The 15353-nt window shown below is 41.6% G+C and overlaps 1 protein-coding gene across 3 annotated transcripts in view; it reads left to right on the top strand.

Annotated features, from left to right (window-relative positions):
- Positions 1–355: 355 nt before the first annotated feature.
- Dnajc10 (DnaJ heat shock protein family (Hsp40) member C10) overlaps positions 356–15353 on the top strand; it is a 40951-nt gene continuing 25953 nt past the window's right edge. For 2 of the 3 annotated variants that reach the window (XR_009055989.1, XM_057754846.1), the window contains exons 1-9: positions 356–513; positions 1779–2128; positions 3464–3626; positions 5204–5254; positions 9397–9479; positions 9723–9854; positions 10316–10409; positions 11342–11419; positions 13221–13264. Coding sequence is in view for 2 of the 3 variants with exons in the window: in XM_057754846.1 (XP_057610829.1) it covers positions 1925–2128; positions 3464–3626; positions 5204–5254; positions 9397–9479; positions 9723–9854; positions 10316–10409; positions 11342–11419; positions 13221–13264 (849 nt within the window). In the remaining variant the exon portion in view is untranslated. Of the gene's footprint in view, positions 514–559; positions 1001–1778; positions 2129–3463; positions 3627–5203; positions 5255–9396; positions 9480–9722; positions 9855–10315; positions 10410–11341; positions 11420–13220; positions 13265–15353 lie in introns of those variants that run through there. The other variant, XM_057754847.1, reaches the window with a different exon arrangement.

Below are 15353 nucleotides of genomic sequence, written 5' to 3'. Positions count from 1 at the left end.
GGGGTCAATTCAGGCGAGTTCTCCACTTTTAGCCAAATCGGCTTTTTCCGCGGTACCCACCCTTTAACCAAATCTCTAGGGAGAATTAGCAAGCCGGATCCCTCTACCCGGGTTTCCCCGTCGCCCTGGCAACGGGACCGGAAGGGGCGGGCTTTACGCCCTTCCTTCTGCCCGCGGCTGCCTTCGGCCGCAGAGCTGCTGTGGGCCGCGCTGCGGGTTGCTCCCCTGTCTCCGAGCGGGAGCCGGAGCCGAAGCCGGAGCCGCAGCGGCCTCTGCACAGACGGCCACGTCAGCCTAAACCGGCCTGTCCGCCCCACCCCTCCGGCCGCCGTCCCACCGACCCCCCTCCCCCGCCCCACGCCTTTCCCACAATGCCGCGCGCCAGGCCCCGCCCCGCCGGCGCGACCCGAGCGGCGGTGCTGCTGCTGCTGCGCGCGCTCGTAGCCGGCGTCCAGTTCGACCCGGTCCCGAGCTCGGCGGCCTAAGGATGGGGCAGTAGCCGAGGACGCCGAGGTGGGCGCGGGCAGCCTCCACGCACCGCAGGGGCCTCGGGAGGGAGGGCGCCGGCCGCGTCCCACCGCCGCCGCGCCGCCCCGGTGTCGGGTCCTCGCCTCGCTCGCCGCCCCCTCCACCCCACCTTCCGCTCGCACTTCTGACTCGGGCTGCTTCTCCCCGGTCGGACCCGGGACCTCGGACGCACACGGGCCAGCCCCGTTCCCCTGCCTTCCCCCGCTCCCGCTCTGGAGAGACGGGAGCATCCATCCTTAACGTTCCGTTTACCTTCAGCCTCCTCACCGGCCCCGGGCTGTTCTGTTACTCCCACCCTAACCCCAGGGACACCGAATCCCAAATTCCTGATTGAGATTAGTTCTTCCTTTGTTTTCTTAACTGTTACTTATTAGCCTGGGTATTTCTGGTTTTCTGTCAGTATCTTTTACAAAGGTGTATATTTTGTGCGGTGGACAGGAGGGGTTGGAAGTGAGATGAGGCCTGTTCACAGGTAAGGAATTTTTAGGAACACGTTTGGGGTTTAAATGAAGAGAATTGAAGTTGAAGATGCTAGGAAAGAGCCCCCTCCCCAAGCATTTTAAGATCTTAAAGGATACTAGTAGAACTCTAAGGTGAAATTCTAGATTTTGATCCTTCAGAGCCTTCCTGGTTCTCTTATTTCTTCTACTTTTGTTTATTCCCCACGTGATCTTTATAATGAAATTTCACCGATTCGCAGCTATTTCTCTTTTTTTATGAAACAGTTTCTTCTCTCAGAGCAAGCACTTAGAAAATTTGGGGTAGCCCGCTTTGTAAGTTGTCTATTTTTATACTGACATTTTAAAATTGTTATGTAAAAGGCACAAACCCCTTGGAAAAGTTTTATGCTTCCTTTTATTTCCCTCAAAGGCATCCTCTACAAATGAGATTAGATTCAAAAGAAAACTGAACAGTTTTTAAGGCATAAAAGGAGCGAAAAGGAAGAGATACTGGAAAAGGGCAGGGTGCTGGGAGAAGGAAACGCTGCTTATTCTTACCCTGGTGGAATCACACTGATCAGAGCCTTCTTGTCTAAATGTGTGTTTCTAGATTCCAGTCACCAATCACCCTTTTCCTTCTACCTAGAGTGATTTCGCAAATATGCCTACCTGGATACAGAGGCAAGGGAAGGTTCTAGAGGGTAGGACTCAGGGCCATTCACAATGTATTGCTGACCCTGTCACTTGGCAAATTATGTTCTAGCTGCTTCGTTTGGAAAGTATTTTAACTGCCTGGTTTGGTCTCTTTAGGTTAACGTTTCTGGGCTGTGTTCTGTGATGCTTGATTGACCCTTGAAGTAATGTGAACAGAAGTTCTCAAATGTGTTTCTTATAACCACTGAACCCAGCACTGTATCTTCATGTTCACTTAAATAAGAACTTGCCTAAGAAAGAGAATGGGAGTCTGGTTAAACAAAGATGACTTTCTCAGAGACTTGAAGCGGATCGGTCTCTGTCTTCTGATAGTGTTTGTGGTCATTGTGGTAGGCACGGATCAGAATTTTTACAGTTTACTCGGAGTATCTAAAACTGCAAGCAGTAGAGAAATAAGACAAGCCTTTAAGAAATTAGCACTGAAGTTACATCCTGATAAAAACCCGGTAGGTAAAATTTCTGTCTCAAATACCTGCCTGTGTCTCAATATGTGTTTTACTTTTAAATAAGCATTTGAAATGTTTAAGAATGTAAAAAATTATAACTTGGCAGCTGGAGATAAAAGACAGGGGTAGGTAGAGCACTTGCCTGGCGTGCCAAGGTTCGGAGTTTGATTCCCACCACCTGAAGCTGGTAAGTCACCTGCAGACTATTACCAGAAGAAGCAAAGCACGAGGATTTTGTCAGTATCCTGTACAGCTGCTGCTTCTCTGTAAACTGATTTCCAACAGGAGCAGTGAATGGATTAACCTCAGCCTTGTCTTTGAAGCAGGGTTCATGCTAACTGGGGTTCGTAGAGACAATTATTCCCTCAGAACTCAGAGAGCCTTTCCGGAATGACAGTAGCTAGTCACAGCGTGGTGTGACTTTCACTATTGTAATCCATGCAAAGTTCACACTTTTGACTTACACACTTCAAATCAAAACTTGAGAACGCCAAGTGTACTTCCGTCTAAAGATTGTGTATCCAAGAACCTTTAAAATCAATCTGTTTTGAGTTTTATGATATTTAAGTTTTTTCATTAATTTTTAGCTTATCATGAATAAGGACACGATGGAGATAATTTATGTAGCTAGAAATTTATAAGTGAGTTTATTTTATCTCAATTTCATAAAGCTGAACACTATAAACTCCTGGTTAACTTCTTTTTCCCAGAGATCTGTGTTATATTTAAGGATTTTGTTGTTGGTGGTGTTGTTTTTCACGTTTTTGTTTTAAAATTTCCAAGTGTAATTTCCAGAAGCCAAGTCTGTGTTACAGTAAAAAAGTAACATCTTTTTATTCCAGTTTTGAATTGTGATTCTGGTATTGTTTCTTATTTAATAAACTAGTGGGTTGAGAGCTACACTTTATGGCTGGGCCTCACGTGGGAAATGGCATGCATACTTATTTATCACTGTTACAGAAGTAACAGATTGTAAGCAAAGGCTTCACGGGTCCCTTAGGCTTGTTTCTTAGTGGCACTGATTTCAGCGTTTTAGAAGGGGATCACTGATCTTTATCCAGTTCCTCTTATTTGGATACTTTAGACAGTAATGAACTTGTGTTGCCAGAACTGCCAGACTTTTGAATTTTGAAATTTCTGATTTCCCTTCCTTAGGCTTCTTTTCAAAGTTTGCTTCCCTGGGACTACTTCCTGATTTCATCTTGATGATTCATGTCATATTGTACTGCCCTTTTCCTGTTGGTGTGCAGAAATCTGGATCAGTTAAATCTGTATTTCTGAAGAGATTCAGATTGTATATTTGAAATAACCGTTGTATGTAATATTTTTTAACAGAATAACCCAAATGCACATGGTGATTTTTTAAAAATAAATAGAGCATATGAAGTCCTCAAGGATGAAGATCTGCGGAAGAAGTATGACAAGTACGGGGAGAAGGGACTTGAAGATAACCAGGGGGGCCAGTATGAGAGCTGGAGCTACTACCGCTATGATTTCGGTAAGGTGCCTGCTACCGTGAGGTCAGTCCTGTCCTCCCACCCCGTGCTGGGCTTTGAACCGCAGGCTCTATGCCCTCGACCACCAAGCCATGTCTCCAAACCTAAAGTTTATTTTATAATACAAATAAAACAGTGTCATTCTGCTGTTTAATTTGTGTGTTGCATGTATGTTGCTTTGATTAGCTCTTAGGTTACTCTGAAGTTGAGTTGAAAAGGCAAGTCAGTTGGTCTACAGAAATTGCGGAACATATATGAAAGTGTATTGGTCAGATTATACTTAATACTTTTATATATGGTTCCATTTAACAATGTGTTTTGTGCTGTATGTTGCATTAGAAGTTAAATATTAAAGCATGTCAAAACTTTGAAAAGTATATTCCAGCCATAGCTGGACTTCCTTTTAAACATAACAGTAGCTTGTGTGGTAGAAACACCATCTTCCTCGTGTGGCGCCTCTGGTGATCCTGGTTTTACGGCTGTTGGCAGGAATAAACCAGGAAAGCGAGAGGAGAGGGAGACACAGGACAGGGAAGGAGGAAGTAGAGACCACAGTCATATCACAAGTGTTATCATATATATCACCAGTGTTTCCTCTTGTACTAGTGAGCTTCAAATGCAGGCTAAGAACTGCATGTGCTTTTATCTAAACTAAGGAAAATAGTTTAAATTTGTTCTATGTTTTACTCAAGACTTGATAAATAAATTTAAAAATAATATTTACATATATTCCCTGCTGACTTTTACCAGCAGACTTAGCTTCCTACTAACTTAAAAAAGAAAATTTTATTGGAATACAGTTCTGCTCATTTGTTACATATTATTTATTACTTCTGTAAGACTCAGGGCAGAATTGAGTATTTGTGTTTAAAAATAAAACCAAAGAAACCCCACAAAAACTTTGCCCTGTAACTCCCTATAAAGCCCCAAATATTTACAAGTGCCCCTGTAGAAAAAATTTCCTGTCAGTGCTTTATATCCATTGTTAACATTACTCAGTTTGTGGTTTTGATACTGTAGCATGTCATCTTTAGGAGAAGTTAGGTGACGGGTACATAAGAATTTGTGCTGTTGTTGCAAGTTCTAGTGAGTTTGTGGTTGTTTTTAAAACTAACAAAACAAGGGGGTTGGAGAGATGACTCAGTAGTTAAGAGCACTGGCTGCTCTTCAAGAGGACCTGAGTTCAATTTCCATCACCCACATGGTGGCTCATAACTGTCTGTAACCCCTGTTCCAGGGGATCTGACACCCTCACACAAATATACATGCCAGTAAAGCCCCGATACACATGAAAGAAAAGTAAATAATTTATAAAACAGTAACAAGGCACAGAGGTTTTGTATGAGGAATAATGGAGGTGACTAGGAACTTCACCCACCCTGTGGTCGGCCGGATCACAGCATTATCAGTATTGAAGGAAGTCATCTGGAGCAGAAATCATTGTCGGTTTTCTCTTAATTTGATGTGTATTGAAGTTTGAAATTCAGTATAACTGATTTTTATAGCTAATATTTTATGTGGTGGTTTATTTTTATGAAGAAGCTTTAATTTTATGGTTTTTATCCACTTTTAAAATTAGGTATTTACGATGATGATCCTGAAATCATAACATTAGAAAGAAGAGAATTTGGTAAGTTTATGGGCAAACAGCTTTCTGAAAGTAGTACAGGTCACATCTCTTACCCAAAACTCACAAGTCTGAATGTAATAGGAAGTTAGAAATCGTTCAGATTTTTTTAAAGGAATATGATGTGCATGATATATTAAACTGTTCAGAGAAGCATGGGGGCTAGAGTGGTGGTTCTCAACTGTGGGTCACCACTACTTTGGGGGTTGAACGACTCTTTTACACGTGTCACCTAAGACTGCATATCAGGAACTTTTATTACGATTCATAACACATGCAAAATTATGGTGATGAAGTAGCAATGATAATACTATGGTTGGGGTCACCACAGCGTGAGGAGCTGTATTGAAGGTTGCAGCATTAGGAAGGCTGAATATAGTGGGATATTATTTGTGCTTAAATAAAGCTTGCCTGACGTTCAGAGGGCAAAGCAGCCATACAGGCCAGGGAGTGGTGGCACACACTTTTAATCCCAGAATTCCAGAGACAGGCAGGTGGATCTCTGTGAGTTCAAGACCACCCTGGGCTGCACAAGATTGAATCTGTGTAAAAGAGAAACAGAGCTCATACAAAGGTGATCCCAGCATTTGGCATCACACGCATATAATCCCAACCCAAGGAAGGTGGAAACAGGAGCAATATGGTTGGACAGAGAGAGACTATAAAGGGGAAGAGACAGGAACTTGGTGGAGTGTGGAGTTTGAGGATTCATGGAGACAGGATCTTGCCCCTTCTATCTGAAGGTTTGGTAGAGGTAAAAGTTCTTTCTAGTGGTTGGCTCCTTTGCTTTTCTGATCTTCAGCTTGAACTCCAGTATCTCTGGGTTATTATTGTTTATGCTACAACTGAGAACCACTGGTCTAGAGAAGTGACTCAGCTGTTAAAAGCACTTTTACCCTCGAGAAGACATATTTTCAATCCCCAGCACCTACATGTCTCACAGCCATGATTCTTTGACCGCTACAGGCTCTATGCACTCACATGGTCACATGCAGGTGAAACTATCATACACAAAGTAAAATTATAGAAACACTAATACTTCTTAGTCAATACATAGCAAAATAGCTAAGTATGAATACCAAATAAAAGTAAAAAAAATATGCAGTTGAGGTTTAGCGTCCATGTTGCTTTGTTACGTACTTGCAACAGCAGGAAAGGTGCAGTTTCAGTCTTTTAAGTGTGGTTATTGTGGGGGCAAGTTTAATTTTATATGTGACTGATATGAAAGTCCCTGTTCCGTTCCAGTTACGTTTTAGACCATTAGGAAGACAGCTGACTAATAGAGTGCCGCTAGAAGTTGTGTATATGAACTCTTCAACATCTTTTCCTACAAAAGGAATGGGGGGATTTGATTTATTGATAGATAACACTAATGCCTGTATCACAGACCATATGTGGTTGTATAGCTCTATAGCTTTTCCTATGTGGTTCTTACTCTGACTCGTTCATAAGTGTTTTGGTACCCTTGTGGTTAGAAAAAGGGAGACTCGTACACAGAAATCAGAGGAACGGAACCAAACCTGCAGCTGGCTGCTCTGTGAGACCACCTAGAATGAGACTTTGCTAAGTTTTATACCATAGATGAGTTGATACGTTTTCAGACAGCGCTATGCAGAAAAGGCCTCCTAATTAAGTCACTTAGAACCCCACATGATAGTTCTAAATTCAGGCCTGAAACCTTAGAGATAATTGAGACATATTAACTAAAACTCGCACTGTTCTTTGTGTGAGTGGACTAAGATAAGGTGGCCCTGGCCCTTCAGTTCTAGAAGCAGAGAGAGATGACAGATGTGCTTATTTATAGAGCTGACTTGTGTTTGGACAGATGTCACCAGTGGGCTTGCTTGTGAGTTTCTATTGCCATTTCTTTCTGTTGGCTTGAGTTATTTAATCTTTCCATAAACAATTATAAAATCATCTTTAAGTGATGTGTATATGTTCTTAGTCTTCTGGGGAAGAGTCCCAGCACTCTCAAATCAGCTCTATTCTGGTAGAACAAAATGATGCAGATGCTGTGTTGTGATCATGCCCTGGTTCATCTCTGCTTGCAGCCTTTCCTTATACCTTAAGTCCTTAAATCCTTTTAACTGATTAATTCATTGAAATCTCTGCCCAGATTTTGCCTCTCAAGCGTCTCTTCTAGTGGCCAGCACTGGCTCTGATTTCTACCTTTCCATGTCTTGGCATTAGAGAGCTTTATTATGCATCTCTGAGTTTTCAGCATAAGTCTTTTATATTTTGCCCAATTTTCCTGTTGTTAGTACTGGGAAATTTAGTCTAAATTACAGAGTTCGCTTTTACCAGGAAAGGAACCCGAATGTCTGATTTCAATACAAAGGACAGAAGTAGTTAGGAAGCTCGAATTCTAAAGCTATGAATGTTGCCATCTTTTCCTAAGAAGGGTCATGTTTTCCATTAAGCATGAGCACATTATCTTTTTGTATGTCACAGTACAGTAGGACATCAGCCGTGATCAAGTTCTAGGTTGTGTTTGAAGGGTGGACAACACCTGACCAAATAAGGCCACGGTTGAAGCATCCCTTTGCAGAAGTACCAAAAAAGAGGAACTCAAGACAGTACAGCATTTTCTGTACTAGTAGAAACTACTGTATAGATATTAATAGATATTCTGGTTCTGTGATCTCAAAGAAATTTGCATTTTCAAATATATATATTTACTCTGTTTTGTGTTACTGAGTTATATAAAGGCATTTCATTGTGCTATTTTACTACACTATTAAAAAATATTTTTAGTCCTGCACAGTGGCCTACCCTGTGACCCCAGCTACGTGGGAAGCCAAGACAGGACTGTGAGTTCCTGCCCAGCCTACACAACAGAGAAAAGCCTTGGTCCTAAAACTGAGCAGATAGTGAATGTATTTTTAGTCTGGCTTCTCACTAGGCAGCGAGAACTGAGCCACTGCTGCAGAGGTTGGCAGTGTTTCTGACTCAGGGATACACAGCATTAGATGCTCTGTCTCGTGTGGTTGTAACTGACAAGAGGCTCTCTTTTTCTGTTAGAGTTTTCAGTAATTCTAATGAAGATTTTCCCCTCTAAATTAACATCTGTTGGTAGTCTAACCCAACATGATCCTCTATATGGTGTTTAACACTTCCCAACTTTGCCAAAGAATGACTGATGGAAATCCTAAGTTATTTACTCTTGCTTGCAATGTGTAGGTGAACTGTTTCTCCACAGAACTGCCTTGCCACTGAAATACATTCCTGAGTGTTTCCACTAGCCATCAGCTAAACAAAAATAAGCATAGTACACATATCTTGACAATTATAATTATGAAAATTTCATTTAAAATCACTGAAAGCTGATTTTGGTATGAAATTATATAAAGAGCTTAACAAATTGCCCTCACATTTGTGTCTAGAATATTAATCCTTGGTTAAAATTTTAAAGTTTGTTTTCATTGGATCATTTTACAAATACGTGCTGTCGACTTGATGCTACATGGTGTTCAAATCTATTTTAGCAAAAACATGTATTGATGTTTTAAGATGACAAAATTCTTTACATTACATTTTTGAACAATATGATTTTCCAAGATAAAGCTCTTATTTGGGAAAAACATTTAATTTAATCTCTGTAATCTTTACTCTGTAATGCAGGTCACTAGCACATACCTTTCTTTAATCCCAGAACTCCAAGCAGGCAAGTGAGTTCAAGGCAAGTCGGGTTTTCATAGCCAACTTCCATGCTACCAGGACTACACAGTGAGACCCTGTCTCAAAAATCGTTTTCAATGTCTGTGATGGGCCCTGGCCCTACACTGACCCTTGCTGCTAGTGGTATAACAGCTTTAGTCTCAGCCGTGGTTTCCCCTTTACCTCTCTTGTGCACAGACTGGCAGAAGCCCTGGTTGTTGCCTCCCGTGCCACCCCTTGTGTGTCTTCACGACCACATTTACCCTGCAGGGCTGCTGCTTATTCAAGTACAGGCTCAGGAGGACTTTGTAAAAGTTATATGGGTATGACATTTGAGAAGAAACAGTACTGCTTATAAGAAAACCACAGGAAATACACTCACTTGGAATATTTAGGATTGATTTTTTTTATTCTGATCTTAGCAAAATGATTTGTAATTAAAATGTGCTTTAACCTTTAGTAAATCCTTGTGTTTTGTGTACTTTCAGATGCTGCTGTTAATTCTGGAGAACTGTGGTTTGTAAACTTTTACTCCCCAGGATGTTCACATTGCCACGATTTAGCCCCCACTGTACGTATGCTTAATGTCCCAGCTGCTAAAGCCTTTTTCCTAGTTGATGTATCTATTATTTGGGCTTCCTTTTTTTCTAGTTTGTTGGAAATTATTTTGTGTTAGTCACTGTGACTATCAGATCATCACCAAATATTTTTCCCATGTTTTATTAGGAAAACTTTCCTCCCATAAAATCATACAGAGTGAAGTATTCAAGAGAAGAAACATTGTCAGAAGCTCTTGTTGTCTTTTTCTGTCTAGTGGAGAGAGTTCGCTAAGGAAGTGGATGGGCTACTCCGCATTGGAGCTGTCAACTGCGGCGATGACCGGATGCTCTGCCGGATGAAAGGAGTCAGCAGCTACCCCAGCCTCTACGTCTTCAGGACTGGAATGGTAAGTGCTATTTCCATTTTGAAGATTTATGGATTTTATAGCTATTAAAGTACTAGAGAAAACAATATGAAAACTTTTAGGCTGGTTTTTGTTTTCTTCTTATTTTAGGAGCTAATTTACCATAAACATTGTGTGTTTCTTTATGAAACTTTCAGGACCATCAGTTTCTGTCATACAGGATGTTTTATGCACATTACAACATATTGTAGGTGCTGCTTCGTGGGATATACAGCTCTAATATCTGTCTTTTTCCCACTTCTAGTGATGAAAGGGAACTAAAGTCGTTACAAAATATTAGAGACAGGCTTCTGTACGATCTGTACTGTCGGGGTTCTCCGAGTATCATTTGTAAGAACACTGTGTTGTTAAGAAGTAGAACTTCAGCATCATTCAGAATGTTAAGTCAGAGTATTGGGTAGCGTCTGAAAGTGAAGAAGTAAGGACATTCTCTAAACCAACAGGCTGCAGTGAAGTATAACGGAGATCGGTCAAAGGAAAGCTTGGTGAGCTTCGCCATGCAGCACGTCCGGAGCACAGTGACGGAGCTGTCCACAGGTACAGACTCCCGCATTGGATTGCCTTTCGGGGGTGTTTTGTAATCAGTCTTTTGGATTTACAATGATAGTTTTACATTGGGGTCATAATTATGTTTTGAAGTATGTTCTCCTGTGCTTAGAAAGGAATTGTCCTTGCTCTGGTCTCTGCTGACTTGTACGTCAGACAGGCTAGTTCCGTTTGCACAGGGACTTGTACAGCCCAGGTGTAGAGGGTGTGAGATGGGGGTAAGGGCATCCTGTGAAGCTGCCAGTGCTCAGCCCTGCAGCGCTGATGCTTCCACAGCCACAGGCCAAAGGCTCAAGTTCAGAACCACTTCAATGCTAGGTTAAAATCATTCACCACATGATTGTAGGGTGGCTATACAGTATCTGAGACAGTTCATGGCCAAGGGATGACTCATTCATTCATTCAGCACCAACTGTGTGTGAGAAACTGTTCAGCACTGTGTAGTAATCCCAGCCATCAGCAGCTTACGTCAGTGAGCACCATGCCAGCGAACAGCTGAAATGCAGTCCAGGAACTTTTCTGGCTAGAATCTGAGCAGACAGAATGATCAAGGTGTGAAGCTACCCTGTTGAGGGGAAGAGAAGAGATTAGAACGTACTTCTTCACAGAAAACGTAACTAACTTCTCATAAGATCGAATAGGAAGGCTTTGGAAAACACTGCGTATTTGGAAATTAGCGATTCTTCACACATCTAAAAGACAGCAGTGGAGTGGAGTGGGTTTGTGTGGGGAAAATGTGACTGGCCAAATAGGCAACGCTCAGGTCATACAAACTGACCTGTTTGATTTTTCTAAATAATCAGTATGTCTTAAAAATAATTGGTAATAGGATTGGAAGTAGTTAAGTTTGGAAAGAAAAAACTTTTGGAAGAATGTTTTCATTATTGAGTAAGAAATACTCAGAAATTTTATTTTCTTTAAAGGGAATTTTGTTAACGCCATAGAAACTGCTTTTGCTGCTGGTATCGGCTGGCTGATCACGTTTTGTTCTAAAGGAGAAGGTAATTTCTCAGTTAGGATAAAAAGACTGGTATCTAAATTTAGAAGATAGTTTATACCACTGTGCTTGATTTTCTTTTTTTCTATCAATAATCAGTCAGTTACTTCAAAGTACAATTTAAGTACCAAATTACAAATATTTACTTAATGTATATGTCTTTGACCTTTTACATATAATGGGTAATAAAATTTGTGATGTATAAATGTTTCTGTATAATTTCATGTTTAGTGGATGAGTTTTCAGGATAAATTGTATCTCAAATAGCCAAAGATAACTGGGCAGTGTGCAAAAGTAATTAATTATATCAACTACAGTTGCTTCCAAAATAATTTTTAGAAATTCAGACGTTGAAACTTAAATACATAAAAAATGTGCTCACCTCATCAGATTGTGCCTTTAGTGATGACAGCCCCATTTCTAGGGCACACCCCTTTGTAAGTTATTTAAAGTTGAGTGTCCTACACGCCAAATTTTAAAAATGCAAACTGTGTTCAATGAGATCAGTTTAAAGTTTTTCCAAAATTACAAAATATCTACCAGACAGTGGTGGCTCACGCCTTTAATCCCAGCACTCAGGAGGCAGAGGCAGGTGGATCTCTGAGTTCGAGGCCAGGCTGGTCTACAAAACAAGTTCCAGGACATACAGGGCTGTTACACAGAGAAACCCTGTCTCAAAAAAAAAAAAAGAAAAAAAAATCCATTGTAAACACTTTCTTGTGCCTAATCCCACTGTGGGTCTAAAGCCACAGCCGCCCATCCTCAAGACCTGTGCTAGGGCACACTGCCTGCCGCTTAGTGTCTCAGCAGTGAGTCTCCTGCCAGCCTGACCCAGGGCTCTTAGCCTTCGTAATGCTGAGACCTTTAATACAGTTCATCATGTTCTGTTGAAGCCCAGCCCTAAAACTTACGTCATTACTTCTTCATAACTAATATAAATATCTGATATGTGAGCCATGTGACAGGGTCATTCGGCACACCCCACACCCCCGCCTCCGGGGTTAAGACCAGTGGGATAAGAAGCACAGGTCCAAACAAAGCTAAATGCTGATTTCTCTATCTACACATAAGCTTTAGAAACTTTCTAACATACTGCCATTTATCTTAGCCCCCAAGAAGCTTTGATGCCTTTTCTTCCAAGTCTTTTTTTTCCCCATATACGCAACAAGAGGGCGCAGGAGCTCAGAATGGATGACTGCGAGCCACCGCCAAGTCTTAACCTCACTGTGTCCTATCATTCATATTTAATAAAATTTGGTCTTTTAAAAAACGTGAAATGCCATTTTAAGATTAAGATTTATAATATTTTGAGGATTCTGCCTATACTTTTTCAAATAGATCTGTTAGATTATATTTCTTGGTCAAAGGAGAGTGTTTCTCTCTTTTTTTTTTTTTTTTTTTTTTTTTTGGTTTTTCGAGACAGGGTTTCTCTGTAGCTTTGGTTCCTGTCCCGGAACCAGCTCTTGTAGACCAGGCTGGCCTCGAACTCCCAGAGATCCGCCTGCCTCTGCCTCCCGAGTGCTGGGATTAAAGGTGTGCACCACTACTGCCGGCAAGGAGAGTGTTTCTAAGAGGATGAGACCTCAAGAGATGTTTCCTGCTCTCTGTTTGCATCTGTAGTGGAAATCCTCAGAAATGAAGGGGAGGGAGTAAGAGATTGAGCCAGAGTGTGGGACAGAGATGGCCTGCTGGGCCCGTCCATATTTACCAGTGCAGCTCCTTGCCTTAGAAACAGTGTGGTGGGGGCGCCGAATGAGGTCATCAGAATTAAAACTAAAACAGCCTCATACATTTCTTCCCCTCAGATTGTTTGACTTCACAGACACGACTCAGGCTCAGTGGCATGTTGGTAAGCACCCATCATTTGTATACAACAGAGATCTTATACAGTGTGTCTCCATGTAAGAATACAGCTAGAAGTTGACAACAGAGATCTTATACAGTGTGTCTCCACGTAAGGGTACAGCTGGAAGTTGACAACAGATATCTTATACAATGTGTCACCACGTAAGGGTACGGCTGGAAGTTGACTACAGATATCTTTTCTCTTGGTTTCTTGAACACTATCCCACTTACCTGTGATCTTATTTTCTGGTAGACATGATTTTAGCTGTATCTTTCTGAATTATTGGCTGTGTTATCAGTGTTAGCGTGTGCTTCCCTTATGACTCACCTGAGTCTGCTGTGTTTACTGTTGTGTGTGCATTCCTCAGTTGTTGGCTAGGCTTTGTCATCTCCAGACTTCAGATTTCATTATCTTGGGGGTTTAGCCTGCTGCTACTTCTGCTTCCCATGCTGTGAATGATGCTTGTCCTTGAGTAGCGCTGGGACTCCACGTGGTCTGGGAGATTGTCAGTTGTGGGAGCTGGAAAGTCCTGTAGAGTACTGATGTTGATTGAGTGGGATTTTTTTACATAACAGATCAATTTTATGGGCTTGTATCTGCCTCATTTCTGTCCTTTTAATTTGGGGATGGGCATATTAAATTGATTTATATTTTCATTTTTTATGTATGTATGCCCACGTGTGTGTATGTGTATGGATGTATGTGTGTGTGTGTATGTGTGTGCGCATGTATGTATATAGCTTAGTCATTCTGTTACTTGAGGGTTAGGTAATGCCCTGAGATGGTACACCAGGCAATTTCACCATTGTGAGGCATCACAGAATTTACTAAGACAAACCTGATGTTTTCAGGATTTCTCATACCTAGCCTTCGAAGGACAGTCTGTTGCTTCTAGGCTACAAAAATGTACAGCATGTTACTGTGCTGAAAATATCGGAGATAGCACCACATGCTAAGTATAAGAATATGATCAAACCGTAGTCTGAAGGCGATGAATTGGTAGACCTGTATGGAGCATGTAACATGAATGTGCTTATGTGATTGAAGTTTGCTCTTGGGGAGTGAGTAGTGAGTGATTTTGGAGTCCTGGGCCCACATTATACACTAGTGTTTATGTACCCTGTATGCTTGGGCTACACCAGCTTTGTAAATGCATGGTTTTTCTTCAGTAATTATCCTTAGCCTACTGCCTATTACCTAAAGAGCAGATACATACATTGGTCATGGTTTTTCTTCAGTAATTATCCATAGCCTACTGCCTGGTACCTAAAGAGCAGATGCATGCATTGGTCATGGTTTTTCTTCAGTAATTATCCTTAGCCTACTGCCTGGTACCTAAAGAGCAGGTGCATGCATTGGTCATGTTTTTTCTTCAGTAATTATCCTTAGCCTACTGCCTGGTACCTAAAGAGCAGGTGCATGCATTGGTCATGTTTTTTCTTCAGTAATTATCCTTAGCCTACTGCCTGGTACCTAAAGAGCAGATGCATGCATTGGTCATGTTTTTTCTTCAGTAATTATCCTTAGCCTACTGCCTGGTACCTAAAGAGCAGATGCATGCATTGGTCATGTTTTTTCTTCAGTAATTATCCTTAGCCTACTGCCTGGTACCTAAAGAGCAGATGCATGCATTGGTCATGTTTTTTCTTCAGTAATTATCCTTAGCCTACTGCCTGGTACCTAAAGAGCAGATGCATGCATTGGTCATGGTTTTTCTTCAGTAATTATCCTTAGCCTACTGCCTGGTACCTAGAGAGCAGATGCATATATTGGTCCACTCCTGCCCGGGGCAAGGGTCATCTGTACCGTCTTCTACTTCCGTACCTGCCCCACTGGAAGGTCTTGATGGAAGTAGCGTGCAAGGAAATCATCATGCCCTATGAAACACTGCCTGCAGACCCCTCTTAAAGGACCTTCCTAAGGCTCATCTTGAAGACTTAACCCTTTTTGGGTATTATGTCCATGGTGTCTATTAATTGTGTTCTTGTATTCAGAGAGTCTGCCATGAGCATCCCTTTCTGTTAATGGAAGCCATTTGTGTTGGGAGTCCATGTTTTACTTTTTTTTCAGAGCTTACTAAAGTCTACAGAAA

The sequence above is a fragment of the Chionomys nivalis genome, chromosome 22 (genome assembly GCF_950005125.1).
Source record: "Chionomys nivalis chromosome 22, mChiNiv1.1, whole genome shotgun sequence".
NCBI classification, from domain to species: Eukaryota; Metazoa; Chordata; class Mammalia; order Rodentia; family Cricetidae; genus Chionomys; species Chionomys nivalis.
This window is presented reverse-complemented; position numbering and strand designations above follow the sequence as displayed.